This window comes from Sinocyclocheilus grahami, unplaced genomic scaffold, assembly GCF_001515645.1.
Source record: "Sinocyclocheilus grahami isolate Dianchi unplaced genomic scaffold, SAMN03320097.WGS_v1.1 scaffold144.1, whole genome shotgun sequence".
Lineage (NCBI taxonomy): Eukaryota > Metazoa > Chordata > Actinopteri > Cypriniformes > Cyprinidae > Sinocyclocheilus > Sinocyclocheilus grahami.
In genome coordinates this window covers 759,299-775,226 of record NW_015505323.1, presented here as the reverse complement: position 1 = coordinate 775,226, position 15,928 = coordinate 759,299, and the positions used below count along the sequence as shown (strand labels likewise).

The 15,928-nt window shown below is 38.2% G+C and overlaps 1 protein-coding gene across 2 annotated transcripts; it reads right to left on the bottom strand.

Moving 5' to 3' along the window:
• Positions 1–664: 664 nt before the first annotated feature.
• Positions 665–7,858, bottom strand: LOC107591610 (acidic leucine-rich nuclear phosphoprotein 32 family member E-like). Of its 2 annotated transcripts, XM_016280813.1 has the most exons (8): positions 7,679–7,858; positions 4,769–4,918; positions 4,234–4,356; positions 3,903–4,065; positions 3,600–3,724; positions 3,458–3,512; positions 3,253–3,375; positions 665–1,885 (listed from the first exon to the last, which is right to left on the bottom strand). In XM_016280813.1, the coding sequence occupies exons 1-7, from the start codon at positions 7,730–7,732 to the stop codon at positions 3,293–3,295; spliced, it is 753 nt and encodes a 250-aa protein (XP_016136299.1). In that variant the 5' UTR covers positions 7,733–7,858; the 3' UTR covers positions 665–1,885; positions 3,253–3,292. The 2 variants fall into 2 exon arrangements, with proteins under 2 accessions (XP_016136299.1, XP_016136298.1); XM_016280812.1 differs by lacking the exon at positions 665–1,885 and having other exon boundaries at positions 2,034–3,375.
• Positions 7,859–15,928: the final 8,070 nt, after the last annotated feature.

Genomic DNA, 15,928 nt, shown 5'->3' with positions numbered 1-15,928 from the left:
GAAGAACACAAAATTAAAAGTTTTATATATATATATATATATAAAAAAAAATCTAAACCACAAGAACATTATGGTGAAAGGTTTCTCCTTTATTTTCCACATCAAACGTACACCAGGTTGCATTCATTGAAAGGGTTTTATAAACCTTTCAAATGTATCTAAAAATGATTGAAATATCACTGCAGTTTTTATCAGAACACATTTTTCTATCAACTCCGGAGACATTAAAAACAGTGCTTCTTCACCCATATTTGAGGCTTCCAGACAATTCATGGGTCTCAGCTTGAGAAAATCCCAAATTGTGTAATCAAATTACAGAAATCTTTAGCAGACAATGCTCCATCTTTTGAACAACATCCCATGTCATTTTTATAATCAAAAGGACAATTCACTCATTCCTTACAACTAACTCAAATGGAGCTCATAATCAGATAAAGAAGCTTGCAAACTTAAAATAAAAAAACCACACAACTCTAAACAACCCATTAAAACAAAACACCAAAATCCAACAACAAAACTAAAATCCTTTTAGAGCAGAGGTGCCCAAACTTGGTCCTGGAGGGCTGGTGTCCTGCAGAGTTTAGCTCTAACTTGCCTTAACACACCTGCTGGGAAGTTTCTAATATGCCTAGTAAGAGCTTGATTAGCTGGTTCAGGTGTGTTTAATTGGGGTTGGAGCTAAACTCTGCAGGACACCGGCCCTCCAGGACCGAGTTTGGGCACCCCGGTTTTAGAGAGAGGTTTACAGCACATAAAACCCAATACAACACTCGCACAACAACCAACTTAAAACTGTAACAGGTGACCTGTGTATGTAAGTCCTTTGACATGTGCTTTGTATTAAAACAACTGACCAAACAGATTAGTTAAAAAAAAAAGAAAGAAATGGAAAATAAAACAACCTGTTGAAATAGATACTATATACATATTGCCATACGAACATTAGATTAAAGGTATTACTCTGTAAAATACCTCAACAAAAGGTAGAAACTAACCGGTTTCCACAGCAAGACAAAGGTAGAAAGGTACTCAAGGGTACTGTTTAATCCAACAAAGCTGTTAAACCTGAACATCATGAGAAATTTCCAGCAATGGCAAATCTCAAGTCTAAAATGACATCTTGTCAAAAATAAGTGACTTCTGCATAAAATGGGAGAAAGGGCGAACTGCTCATGTTACACATGATTGATCTCTTTATTAAAAAACTACTTTTGAGATTAAAATTGAAATTCGATTTTGCCAACCTACAGCTTGACATCCCATCTTTGCTCAATTTACATCACATTTACATACATCACACTTTAAAATTCACAACATCACATACCATCTGGTCTGCCAACATGAGCCTGATCTACTAGAAAAGCTGAACCAAGTGGAGACCATCCCATATAAAGAGTGTGACAAGATCCTTGGCAGCGATTGGTTGATCCAGGAACAAAGGGGTTGACAGTTGGAGACAATTGGCTTGCTGCTCCTTGTTGGGCTGAGAATGAGACCTGGAGAGGTAGATGAGGAGCAGAAAACGCTCTGCCTCCTCACAGAGGTCTTGGGGAGCTGCAGTTTGGACAAATGTACGCTGCTGTCTCCTCTCAGTGGTGAAATCCTAGCGCTGTCTTGAATGGGCTGTCCAAAAGCTTATTTACAATCAAGAAATCTCAAATCTCACGCCCTTGCCAACCTCCCCACGCCCACCCCCTGATGACACCAATTTATGCATTGGGAATAAACTTGGAATGGCTATAAATGAATTATCAATAACCCCCTTTTATATAGTGTAATATATAATGTATTTATAAAAGAAAACACTTAGCCTCTACAGTGATTTATCTATGGTTTTACAAAGAGAAAAACAATCTGCAAGATCACGGTCTTTTTTAGGGTTGATCTACACCTTGGATATTGTTTCCAAGTCGTTAACTTGGTCCTGGAGGGCTGGTGTCCTGCAGAGTTTAGCTCTAACTTGCCTTAACACACCTGCTGGGAAGTTTCTAATATGCCTAGTAAGAGCTTGATTAGCTGGTTCAGGTGTGTTTAATTGGGGTTGGAGCTAAACTCTGCAGGACACCGGCCCTCCAGGACCGAGTTTGGGCACCCCGGTTTTAGAGAGAGGTTTACAGCACATAAAACCCAATACAACACTCGCACAACAACCAACTTAAAACTGTAACAGGTGACCTGTGTATGTAAGTCCTTTGACATGTGCTTTGTATTAAAACAACTGACCAAACAGATTAGAAAAAAAAAAGAAAGAAATGGAAAATAAAACAACCTGTTGAAATAGATACTATATACATATTGCCATACGAACATTAGATTAAAGGTATTACTCTGTAAAATACCTCAACAAAAGGTAGAAACTAACCGGTTTCCACAGCAAGACAAAGGTAGAAAGGTACTCAAGGGTACTGTTTAATCCAACAAAGCTGTTAAACCTGAACATCATGAGAAATTTCCAGCAATGGCAAATCTCAAGTCTAAAATGACATCTTGTCAAAAATAAGTGACTTCTGCATAAAATGGGAGAAAGGGCGAACTGCTCATGTTACACATGATTGATCTCTTTATTAAAAAACTACTTTTGAGATTAAAATTGAAATTTGATTTTGCCAACCTACAGCTTGACATCCCATCTTTGCTCAATTTACATCACATTTACATACATCACACTTTAAAATTCACAACATCACATACCATCTGGTCTGCCAACATGAGCCTGATCTACTAGAAAAGCTGAACTAAGTGGAGACCATCCCATATAAAGAGTGTGACAAGATCCTTGGCAGCGATTGGTTGATCCAGGAACAAAGGGGTTGACAGTTGGAGACAATTGGCTTGCTGCTCCTTGTTGGGCTGAGAATGAGACCTGGAGAGGTAGATGAGGAGCAGAAAACGCTCTGCCTCCTCACAGAGGTCTTGGGGAGCTGCAGTTTGGACAAATGTACGCTGCTGTCTCCTCTCAGTGGTGAAATCCTAGCGCTGTCTTGAATGGGCTGTCCAAAAGCTTATTTACAATCAAGAAATCTCAAATCTCACGCCCTTGCCAACCTCCCCACGCCCACCCCCTGATGACACCAATTTATGCATTGGGAATAAACTTGGAATGGCTATAAATGAATTATCAATAACCCCCTTTTATATAGTGTAATATATAATGTATTTATAAAAGAAAACACTTAGCCTCTACAGTGATTTATCTATGGTTTTACAAAGAGAAAAACAATCTGCAAGATCACGGTCTTTTTTAGGGTTGATCTACACCTTGGATATTGTTTCCAAGTCGTTGAACAAAGGGTTAGTCGTCGTCCTCATCGTCATCTTCACCCTCATCTTCTGCGTCCCTCTTTCGCTTCTCTCCTTGAACGTCGGCCTCCTCTTCTGCACAAAGTACAGTCATTGAAAAGCAGTTCAACATAGAAGTGACAATTTCACAAGGTTTGGTTGCATAATTAATGCTTACCCTCTCCTTCTTCCTCCTCTTCCTCTTCTACATAATCACCATCATCTTCTTCATCCTGTTACGGAAGGAACCTGTCATTATCAAGATGCGACATTTTGGAAAACTGGTTGTGAATGTTAAAAACAGGTCAAAGATACATCACCTGGATGTCCTCTTTCATTAGATAGGACAGCCCAACTTCTCCACCCTCTGAGCCTTCCTCATCCTCCTCCTCTTCCTCATAATCTCCCAGCTGCCCTGCTCCTTCCTCGCCATCCTCATCATCATCTGCATAAAAGTAGTAGAAATAATGACTTGATGTAACATACCTTTATCTCATTTACTTTGCACCATATGTATGGTTTTTACAATTATCTATGTATCCATAGGACGAGGACCATAACTGTCTGCACCTAAAAAGGACTCGGCTGTATAATCGAACTCAATCCTTATTCATGGTTCTTACCATCATCATCAGCCTCAGAGTCTGGAGCTTCATTGTCTTCTGCATCAAAGCCATCCAGGTATGTGACCTGAGGCAGCAGCTCAAAGATGCTTTCCCTGTAGTCCTCCAACGTGGTGATCTCACAATTGAACAGGTCCAAACTCTTCAGGTTCTTTAAGTTTTGCTGAGGGAAAAGCATGTCATACATCAATCAAGGTTGAAAAATGATGTTTAGGATAATGACTGTCTGACTGTGCAATAACTGTACCATCACTAAAGAAAAGGGCTGACGAATAGCATTTTATTTATTCAGAAATATGTTGTGGTGTTGTAAATGTATTCGTGTTTTTACCAGGGCCTCCAATGTGCTGAGTTCTTTGATCTTGTTGCCACTCAAATTAAGGTAAGTCAGGTTGGCGCTTTTCTCTGCAAGTGTCTCTAGTGACCCTAAGATGTTATTATCGCTCAGCTCCAACTGTAATAAAGAGAATTGCTTTTAAAATAAACTTAATGAAAGGTTGAAACACAAATTAACAAGACAATTAAAGCAACTTGTGCACTCAGAAACTACTTTCACTGTTACAGCATTATTACACAAATACGGAGTAATACTAATCAACATATACTTAATGTATATACCCATTTATGTGCTTCTAAAACTACTCAACATGGATATTTTGCTAACGTCACACTTTGGGCATTCTCCATCCATTGCTAGCTAGCGCTAGCACACTTTAATAATACAAAGTGCCTACATCAAAATGTAAACAGTGTTACAGTATCCATTTTCTGTATGGTTGGAACATTAAACTTAAAGCACAACAGATCTTCTTGTTAAAAGCCCTTTGCCTAGTGTACTGAACTGAATGCTTGATCTCTTGACTGACCTTCCTCAATTTTGGCAGTGTGGGTAGTTTGGCCAGGGAGGTGAGACCCACGTTGACCATGCTGAGGAACTCCAGCTCCTTAAACTCATCTGTCAGGCCTTCAATCTCACCGTCACTTGAGCGGCAATTATCTACCACCAGCTCTGCTACCTGCAGGAGTGATGAACATTATAGCTCACTGGTAAACAAAGAATCATACTATGGGCATGATTTACCACAAGGCTGAAAGTTGCAACATCTGACAACTGCTGATGTAACTGATAGCAGCTTTCCATCTAGTAGCAGCCCATTAAATTCCCAAAATGTTAAGTTTTATTACACACTGAGGTGAAGTGGTTCACTTATTACGCACCTAGTGGGAACAAATGTTACTGCAAAAACAAAGTGCATTTTCAAACAGGTTTCTCAACCCCCCCTTTGCTATTGGTCGGGCAAACATATAGTCCCGCCTCACACAATTGGTTGAACTAGTTTTGCCATTTTATTAATTTTATTAATAACATTCATTAGGGACACCACAGAAAAACTACTCATTTTTAAGGGTATTGTAAACATGCATTGTTGTTTATCTGCCTAAAAGAGTGAAACAAATAATTAAGTTTAGAAACTTAAAAAAAAAAAAAGTTTTTACAATAAATAAACAATAAGCAATGTTTATGGGCTTTAAGTAATGTGTTGGCCTTCTTATAACGCACGCGCGAACAGAAGTGCAGTGCAGCCATAAAATTTAAATATTCAATAACTTGCAGGAGTGATGAACATAATAGCTCACTGGTAAACAAAGAATCATACTATGGGCATGATTTACCACAAGGCTGAAAGTTGCAACATCTGACAACTGCTGATGTAACTGATAGCAGCTTTCCATCTAGTAGCAGCCCATTAAATTCCCAAAATGTTAAGTTTTATTACACACTGAGGTGAAGTGGTTCACTTATTACGCACCTAGTGGGAACAAATGTTACTGCAAAAACAAAGTGCATTTTCAAACAGGTTTCTCAACCCCCCCCCTTTGCTATTGGTCGGGCAAACATATAGTCCCGCCTCACACAATTGGTTGAACTAGTTTTGCCATTTTATTAATAACATTCATTAGGGACACCACAGAAAAACTACTCATTTTTAAGGGTATTGTAAACATGCATTGTTGTTTATCTGCCTAAAAGAGTGAAACAAATAATAAAGTTTAGAAACTTAAAAAAAAAAAAAGTTTTTACAATAAATAAACAATAAGCAATGTTTATGGGCTTTAAGTAATGTGTTGGCCTTCTTATAACGCACGCGCGAACAGAAGTGCAGTGCGGCCCTAAAATTTAAATATTCAATAACCTGTCGCCCTTGTGGAAAGATACGACATTTTTCAGCACGTGATGTGTTTGTAATGTAGCCTTGGTAATGTTTCCACCCCCTCTCATCACTATAATATATATATATATATATATATATAATACTTAGGAAATAAAATATAATATTTTGCTACAGTTCTTGTACTGGTGAGGCAAGATACACCCAAGTTAAAAGTCACGCGTATCTTTTATACACGTCCGCCCTGGCACAGCATTAACTCGAGCTCGTGTAAAAGATCCCATCCCTCAGAACCCCCATTCAACCGAAGCGTGCCTCTCTACGCCGGTGCAGGCAAGCCTACAATAATCTACTAACATCGGAGGAAGGGGGGCTCGCCCCTTCACCATCTGTCACATTCCTTCAATTAGTAAAACACTGACGGATAAGCTTCATAAAGCCGAATGCATATTGTTTAACGTCAGTGATAAATAATGTTACAGAAGGTTACGTAATTAAGCCATTAACGGAGGCAACTTGTTTTCTTTAAACGGTCCGTAACGTTACTCCCGCATCCGTCGAGCGACTATTTCAGGCTCTAAGCGCCAATTATTCCGTTCAACACAGCACGTAAGCACAGTGAATCAGAAATCGCTCGACTCTGGTTAATAAAACAGTTAAAGCCACAAAACACCGTCATTTGCGTCTCAACTATTGATGCACCAAAATGACTTCTACTCCCCGCCCGTCACCGCGGAGACTCGAGCAGCTGTCGCACACACCATCCTCACCACACACACTGCGAGGCGCTGCAGAAGCCATGAACGCTTATTTATACACTTGACCCGACATTCGCTCGATATGTGCTTGTGCTCTCAAACCCTGAACATAAATGGCTTTGAGGGTCTGAGGAGGAAGACCGAAGCAAGCGCCCCTGAATGTCTAACGTCGAAGAGTTGGAGAGTAAGATGTCCGCCTTTGGAAGACGAAACCGCTCGTTTTTAATAGCTTTTAGAGAAGCCATAGTGAGGTACGCATAAGTGAAGCTTGCCTACAATAAACTTTTTATACGAGAAGACATTCAATCGCGTGATGTTTTGCACGGTATTTTGCGTTTACGGACGATCGGACTATGACATCGGATAACAACACGTTTTGTTTGAACTGCTACTGTTTCCCGTTGAAAGCGATAATATTGTCGTATCGGGGGACTACAACGTCGTTACTGAATTGGACGTCACTTGTTGAGTAATAAAATTGTTTCTGAACCATCAAATAAAAAAAAGGGGTCTTAAAAAATAAAAGTACATTATTTTGCGGTTTAGTTGGGACGCCCACAACGACAAGTCTAATGCAATGGCGAAGGAGACCATGTAACGAGTTCACAAAAGATTCACTAAGAGTTTCGCACACTCACATAACGATTATATTGACTGCTAATAATCTTGTACAGATCTGTATATGCATTCATTCATGGCTAAAAATCGCATTCGCATCCTTTTAAACGCCCATGTGGTCTTACAGCCGTGCTGCCATTCAGCGGAGTCTAACGTGCAGGAGGATAGACAGCTGGCGAACTAACATCATTTCGCCTTTCCGTGAAAAATAAATAATGAAAGCGCTCACCTCCGCTGGAGTTCTGTTCCTCAGCTCTAAACTGATCCTCTTCTTCATCTCCATTTTGTTGGTGATTGCTGCACTGGTTTAGACAGTTTGAAGAAGAAGAAAAAATCCAGAAACTCCAGAGCACGGACCAACAGCTCGGCTTTCTTCAATGGCTGCCGTTCTCTAACTGATCCTCCATGATACCTCGCACCCAACCCCCTTTCCGAGGTCCCGCCCCCACTGCGCCCTCATTGGAGTCTTGTTATTTTTGAATGCGTGAGTGGTGGACCGGCTTGTCGATCAAACGGATCACACTTATCAACATAATCGGTTTTTGTAGACAGACGTGATTGGTTGGAAATACGCGCGCAGTAGATTTTAGACGGGTCGGCCAGGATGTCAGTATGAAGCTTTCAAACTGTAAATCCGCCCATTCTTTGTTCTCATTGGAAGCAGCGTCTGTGTCCTTTAATAATACTCCAGTAAATCGAAATCAATTTGGAGACCAGGTTAAAATTGTGCAGTTTAAAGTCTAAAGTGAACGCTAACATATTAGAGAGAGAAAAATCTTACAAATGTTTTATCTTAGTAGGCCTATATAATGCACACAATTTCCTTACAAACAAACTAAATGTTTTAAATTGTTTTAAGCAAGTGGTCTCATAACACCCTAAAACACTGAGTATCTTCCATACAAGAATTCTACAAAATGGCTGACCATAAACCCAGACAGTCAGTTATGGTGGCTTAAAGGCTGCATGCCACGCCACGCCATCTGTCCAATGTAATGTGCTGCTGATCGCTTCTCCACAGAACTCACAAAGGCCCATTTGGGGTTAGAGCACCAGCAGCTATTATTATGAATTAATAAAAGTGATAATTATCCAAATTATCTTCAAAAATCTCTACATTCATTTTAAAATAGCTTACAATTGTCCCCACCTTAAAAGGAAATAAACCCTGATGCAAAATGATTGTTTTCAACGATGTGCATTAGTGCAATACACCAAAGTGACCACTAGGGCTTCATGGCATACTGACCCTGAAACGGAATGGACCCCACAACAGATCTCCTAAGCTGATTTATCTAGGCTGCCAGAGAAGAAGTGAATAATCTTTTGCATAAAACAGTCGTTAGGATAGACTACGTGTTTGTTTGTTTGTTTGTTTATTTGTCACATGTGATGAGTATATCTCAAACAGTATCAGAAATTAAGGGGCATTAGGGACATTTTTAGGGGCATTAACTTACCTTTATGAGGGAGTATTTTCTAAATAAACAAAACGCTGTATTTTGATAATATATAAAATATTCATTTTTGCCCTTAATACCTAGGGCATTTTTATTATGTTTGCAGGGTTTTCCTCCCCTAAGCCCTGATCAACATGTCACCCTGCCCCCAAATACTAATTTACACAGCAGATGAAAAACCTAATGTATCAGGTTGATAGATAAGCTGTGTAACATGTGATATCAAATAACATCCTGTGATCAAGATATCCCTTTGTTGTTGCTGTAGTTTTTGTATGTAAACATATAGACAGCTCATGGGAAGAACAGTATTTAGATGTAGGGTTGAAGCGCATGTAGGCATACTGCAGACAGGAAACAGGAAATGCTCTAGCAAAGTGGAAACGGATCAGATGCAGCAAAAAGTCTGCTCAAAATGACACAAATCAACACTTGATTTCTATTTTAATTGTATTTGTTTATTAAAAGTATATTGTAGTGTATGTGTAATGTGTATAATGTTTTGATCATACGAATATTTACATTATTTTAGACAGAACTTGAAAGTTAAGTGTTTTATCATGCGTTAGAACTTTCACAGGAGGCAAATTGGATAAATGCTGAAAAACAACGCCATAAAATCCACTAGATGGCAGACAGTTCAAGGAAACGGCCAAAACCAGTTAGTACTGGTTAGGACTGCTTGTGTACCTTGTGGCCTTATATGGAAGATGTCGCTAGATGGAGCACTAGAGCTTTGCACAGACATATGTGCTTAAATGTACACATACGCAACACTTCAAATCTTACTTCACATTTTAACATGTTAATATCGTTTAAGATCGTTTTTACACAACCACTTCAAGATTTCTAAGAAGTTGGGCAGTTGTAAGACTGACTTATGTTGGACCAAGTAAACTAATGACTGGTAAAATGCATTGTGCTTGAACCCTGGAACTTCTCTTGACCTTGATTGAGGGCCATTGTCATGTCTTCTCAATGTTTCCTGCAACCTTTGTCCTCCGGCTGCATGGTGGCCTGCTGAGGGGGTAGACAGATGGGGGAGAGGGTTTCACATTCAGGCAAGAATAATGGGAGACACACACTAGTGTATTCTCATGCAAATAACACAATGGGCCAACGGGCAATCAGGCAGCCTTGGGAATCCCAAACAAGTGTTTGATACTGGAGTGATTGAGAGAAATACACCACCAAACACAAAAGACTGACCCGAGAGGCTCAAGACAGACGTTTTAGACTACAATTGTGAGGACTGTTTAGAACAATTAGTCAGTCATTCAAATGGAGAACATTAAACGTTATACTCTAAATGCTGTCACGTGCACTCTTGTGAATTAAAATATGCAGATTATAGTTTGTAGTAAGTGGTATTATTAGAAAATGATTGTAGTAAGTTGTATTATTATAATTTAGAGTATTTCTTTGAATTACTTGAACTTGTATAAACAAGTCACACAAACAACGTTGCCCTAATAAAGCTAGCAAAAGAATAATATGAAGTTCTGGACTTAAAAATAACAAAAAGGACATGAGAGACATTTAATTGGATCCAGGTGTAGCTGCTAGCCCACATGAATAAGGTCAAGTGTGTGTGGGTATGTGGGATTTGAGGCTATTGGCTGAAGTGGTTTGGGATATGGATACCAAATCCTGGGAAAATGCTGTCTTATTTAGGACAACACTGTGTAAATCACAAGCACAGATGAAAAAAAGTGACAAAAAGTGTACTTATAATGAAAACAGAAACTCACAGTATGCTTAGATGAACTGTAAAATGCACTTTGAGAGCATTAGATATCCTAGATTTTGTAAGAGGCAATAAAAACTTGGGTATGTCTAGGGCAATGGGTTGTATTGGTAAACAAGATGACATTATCACATTATTTTCACACATGAAAATGAGCCAGCGAACTTGTACTATTTTTTGTAAACTGTTGGATTGTACACTGTTCATTCATCATTGTACAAATGCTACAGCCAAAGAGGAAGACTTATTTCATGTGGCTGTGCAAGTCTTCAATGCTTTGTGAATGAACATATTACATTATAAAAAGAGGGACTGTGATCACACATAAACAGCATCTGTACTAGAGTCTGTTTCTAAAACACTGTGTTAACAAAGGGTATATTTGTGCATATGTCTCAGTATCACACCCTGCATTATAACATGTAAAGGGCTCGTGAGGGTGTGTTTGTGAGTGTGTCAGGGAGTGTACTCCACATGTCAAGGGAGATTTCCAATATAACTTGAATTATGCCAAAAAAGGCATATAACACAATGCCTGACAGTTGGTCTGGTGTGTTTTCCTCTTGTGAGCTTAAAGAACTTTGGAGAAAAGAACAAACACTTTTTCTATATGTCACTTGAAAGTTCACAATAAATTTCTTTTCACAAGACAATTTTTTTTGTAAACAAACTTAAACTTTACTATTACTATTTGTGCCATTTGGAAATATAGGAAAGTGTTGGGGTGTAACTAACTAACTAACTAACTAAACAGCATTTTTCAGTAGCTCAAATGATTTCAAAGCAGTGTAACTTTTCTGCCAACAAGATGATTTATCCAATGATTAGACGTGGTGAGCAACCAAGCTCAGCATCGCTGTTTATATACAACTTGAATGCCAAGTGAGCTGAGGTATTCAAACACTCTAGGCTCACTTGCTGTCAAATGTCACGTTTGAAAGTCTGATGCATTTTAATGAAGTGGTTCATCTTAAATGGTCTGCGCTTTCATATAGTGTTGGAAAGGCAGATTCATTCTAGAAATTGGTTTATTCACTTTTTTTTGTAATTTAACAGTAACAGAGTCTCTGCATTTTATTTTTTTAAGCAGAATATTTAATCCATTGCTATGCCTGTATGATGCAGTTATAAAGAAGTGTTTTATTTTTTTATAATACTAATAATAATAATAATTATTATAATAATATTAATTGGTTTTGTTCATTGTATTTAGTGAAAAATGATCCGTTTATTTGATCTGGGATGGTTTGTTCATTCATTAATTCATTCAAAAAACTTACACTGATTTGTGCCAGAATACTAGGGCTATGATTAAATATTCATTATATAATTGAAAAGTTATTAAAACAAAAATTTGCCACCTTAGGTAGCTTCAGTGTAGTTAGGTACTTTTTGTTAGTAGCATAACATTATTTCCTATAATAATAATACTAATAATACTAATAATTTTTGGTTTTCATTGTATTTAGTGAAAAATGACCAGTTTAGTTTAATTGGGATGGTTTGTTCATTCATTAATTAATTAATTAAAAAAAACCTATATTGATTTGTGCCAGAATACTAGGGCTATGATTAAATATTAATGATATAATCGAAAAGTTGTTTTAAAAACTATAGAGTAGCTAGACATTTGTTTAATCAATTTAGATTAGCTTGTAGCATGACAAGTTTCAAAGTGACTTCCCTCACATTGGTCTCCAAAAATATGTCCACACTTGCATCTTTGTCTTATTCAAAGGCATTTGAATGCCCTGTGGTTATATGGATGAGTCAAATCAGATGATGCAATCATCTTCAATAAAATTCCCAATCCTGTTTAATAAGTCATCTTTCATTTACCATAATTGCCTTGAAGCCCCAGGCACAGAAACCATGAGACAGAGCAGCAGTGAACAGATACAGGCTTTTATCATTGACCATCCAAAGGAAGAACTCAAGATATGAACTGAGATATGTGTGAAGAAGATGAATTGACTTTAAAATGAATAAGCCCAGTTTACACCCATTCATTCTCCCCTTCCCCCTTTCATGTTTCTTTTCTGTAATTTACTGCTCTCTAAGTCCACAAACACCTCCAAAAAACTTCCCACTATGAGCAAAAGGATTAGGAAAAAATGAAGACATCATGGACACACAATCAACCTAATTTACTCTGGGAGTGTGAGGTTAATGTCACGTACAAATCAATCCAAGAAAATACCAGGCTCTGTATTTTAGGCTTCTCATGATGGCCATTCTGACCATAATCCATGGTTGATTTACAAAGGAAAAGAGCATGAACCTGAACACTGTACAAGGTCAAGGATAGAGGTCCTTAACTCCTCCTGTGGGGACAAGAAGAATGCTGACTTGGGACTAAGCTTTTAACCATCTCTGAAATACATGAGAACTTTTAACTAATTCTGAATCAGTGCATTTTTAACCGCTAGGAACAGTAAAACAAACTTTAGATTGGGACAACAGTTCAAGAAACGGCATTTGTACCAACAGAACATTATTTAATCATAATAATAATTATTATTATTAATGTTATTTATTTATTTATCTGGTATAGTTATATCGTCATGTCTGTTCATTTTTGCTATTTTTCATTCCACCCACTTGGCTGCTAACTGCTCTGCTAGGAAATCATAAATTCTGCAAGTTTAACCTACACACGTGAATGTTGTACAGCTGTGTGAAAATATATAAATTTGAACCAGCTTTACCTGTAAAACATGTAAATGCATAAACAGTCTAAAGGAGACCGCTGAGACTCAAAACAATCAAATCGTGGCAATATATATTGTCCAAACTCTGTCTGCATTTGTGATCGGAGAAATGACAAACAACAAGCCCTACTCTACACTGCCCAAAACATACTGTACATTATTGTTTCTCCTCTATGAAACACGTCTATTTTTACAAAGCTCATCGGTCTGAAAAAGCAAGGTGTCATGTGACGACCCCGGGCTGGACTCCGCTTCGTTCACGGTGAAAGCCGATCCGGCGATCTACGGCGCAAAGTTGTTGTATTTCCTCAGTGACCAGCACGGATCAGCTCCAGGAATGAAGAAGCCGATATCGTCCTCTTTTGGAAGGCCAAACAAAGTAGTTTCGCTTTCACAACGAATCACACAGTGCCTTCACGACATGGCGGCGGCAACAACAATACTACAGCGAGAATAAAAGTTACTCCTTCGTGAACACTTGGGTGGCGTTATGCAAATCTTCCCACATAGTGATGTAGATATGTGGGGGCGTGTTAGAACGAGCCGTTTTTGGTAGGCGTAGCTGACTCTTAACTTTTATAAAGAATATCTCTTTGGATTTGAGACTTTAGTCTTTGCAACTTTACAGATCTTCTTTATGCACCAAGAGCTTGTAACACTCCAAAGAGAAAGGAAAAATTGAAATCGCACCATATGACCCCTTTAAGCTGTTCCACTTAATGTATTTCTGACATCTTTTCTTTGGAAGTTGTAACAAATACAATAGTGTGTAGATTTTAGAGTCTAAAACCCCATGCCATGATTCATCAAAGTATTATATAACTGGTTTATGGTGCACAAGACATATATACTTCATGGCAGAGAAGGTTTAGTTTCTTCCAGCTGTGTCAACTGCATCCTCTCATTTGAACGTATGTTGTCTTGTGGTTGTCCTGAGTCTCTGCTGCGTAACAAAAAGACTATTCTTATCACTTGAGAACATCTCTCAGTGCCAGCATTAAATGAGTGATCTGCAGATGGAGGGATAAGTGTAAACAGTCTGCTGCTCTCAGGCTTTATTCTTGGCTTTCAGCAAGTGGCACATTAAAAATAATAGATGTTGGACCAAATATTATGGACATGTTTTTACTCCATTATATCTGATTTCATGTTAGAGCTTGTGTTTAACATCATGGAAAGGTTTCTTTTTTCTGTGTTACGGTTGGTTATTTTTATTCTACTACCATGGAATATGTGTTAGAGCATGCCATTTTAAATATATAATCATCCAGTAATGTAAATACATTAAACCTGTCATGACTTACTGCATTGTTTCTTGGTTCAATAAAAGTGAACCTCATAAAACACCATTTGTGGCAAATTTTTTTCATTACCGAACACAATTCTTTCTTTCTTTCTTTCTTTCTTTCTTTCTTTCTTTCTTTCTTTCTTTCTTTCTTTCTTTCTTTCTTTCTTATGTGAATCTTATAATGTTATAGATGCACTTACATTAATTTGTCTGTTAAAACTTGTATATTATTTAAGCTGTAGAGTTGCTCTTATTTTTGGTTATTTAAACTGTACAAGCACGTTGTGGCTGTACTATTGAAACTGTATTTTAACGATCATGGACTGGACCTGTTAATGGGCCATTGTAACCCAACCCTTTGTAAAAAACATTATTTTGTAAAGAAATGTCTAAATGAATTTTTGTAGTAAACAACATTACACCACAAATATTGGTTGAGTTTAACTTGTACTGAACCCAGAATTCTGCTTTAATCTCTAATCATCAAGAGAAATTCACGCAGTAGAGAGTGAATGTTGTGTGTAAGCAGTCCATGTTGGAGAATTCCTTACAGGTCTGTTCTTACAGTGTGCATGGAAAACAGCTTCTGGATGAGAGCCCAGATTCCATGCAAATGTTCTTTGCTAAACACTCACAAATGTTTTCTCCCACTGGCTTGTACATTGTGGGACCTCACAGCCAGAGTGGCAGATCCATCCCCGCTCCTGCGGGGGGTCCCCAGTGACCCCCGATACTCATATTCTCTCTGTTCTCACGTACACCCATCCCATTTGATGCGCTGGTCAGCCGTGCCCACGCTGAGATATCAGTGGGAGTGTAGCTAACATCCCTCTCGCATGTAAATCCCCAGTAATTCACCCCCATTGGATAATGTTCACACAGCCTGTGCAACAAAAGTCATTCTAAACACTCATGCTCAATTCCTGTACAAGCTCAATATAGGATCCAAAAATGTTATTTTATGTTTCCCCCAAAACACTTAATCATGAATGCAATACAGTTCATAAAATGTTTACAAAAGAAAGCAAAGCATTAGATAAAGCCAGATCTCTCTATAGGGGCAGGGAGTGAAGATATGAATCTCTAATCCCTTCTTTTCCCTCACCAGAGAAATCCTATCCTATTTTTCCAGCATGCTTCACCATGGTGGCAATTCTTATCAGTTTAGCTTCATTTCAAAACAGCAATTTCTTACAAAATTGACTAAAAAGCCAACATGTTACATAAAATGTTTCAGAGAAAAAAACTTGCTTTGGTTGCTTTAGCAAGTGAC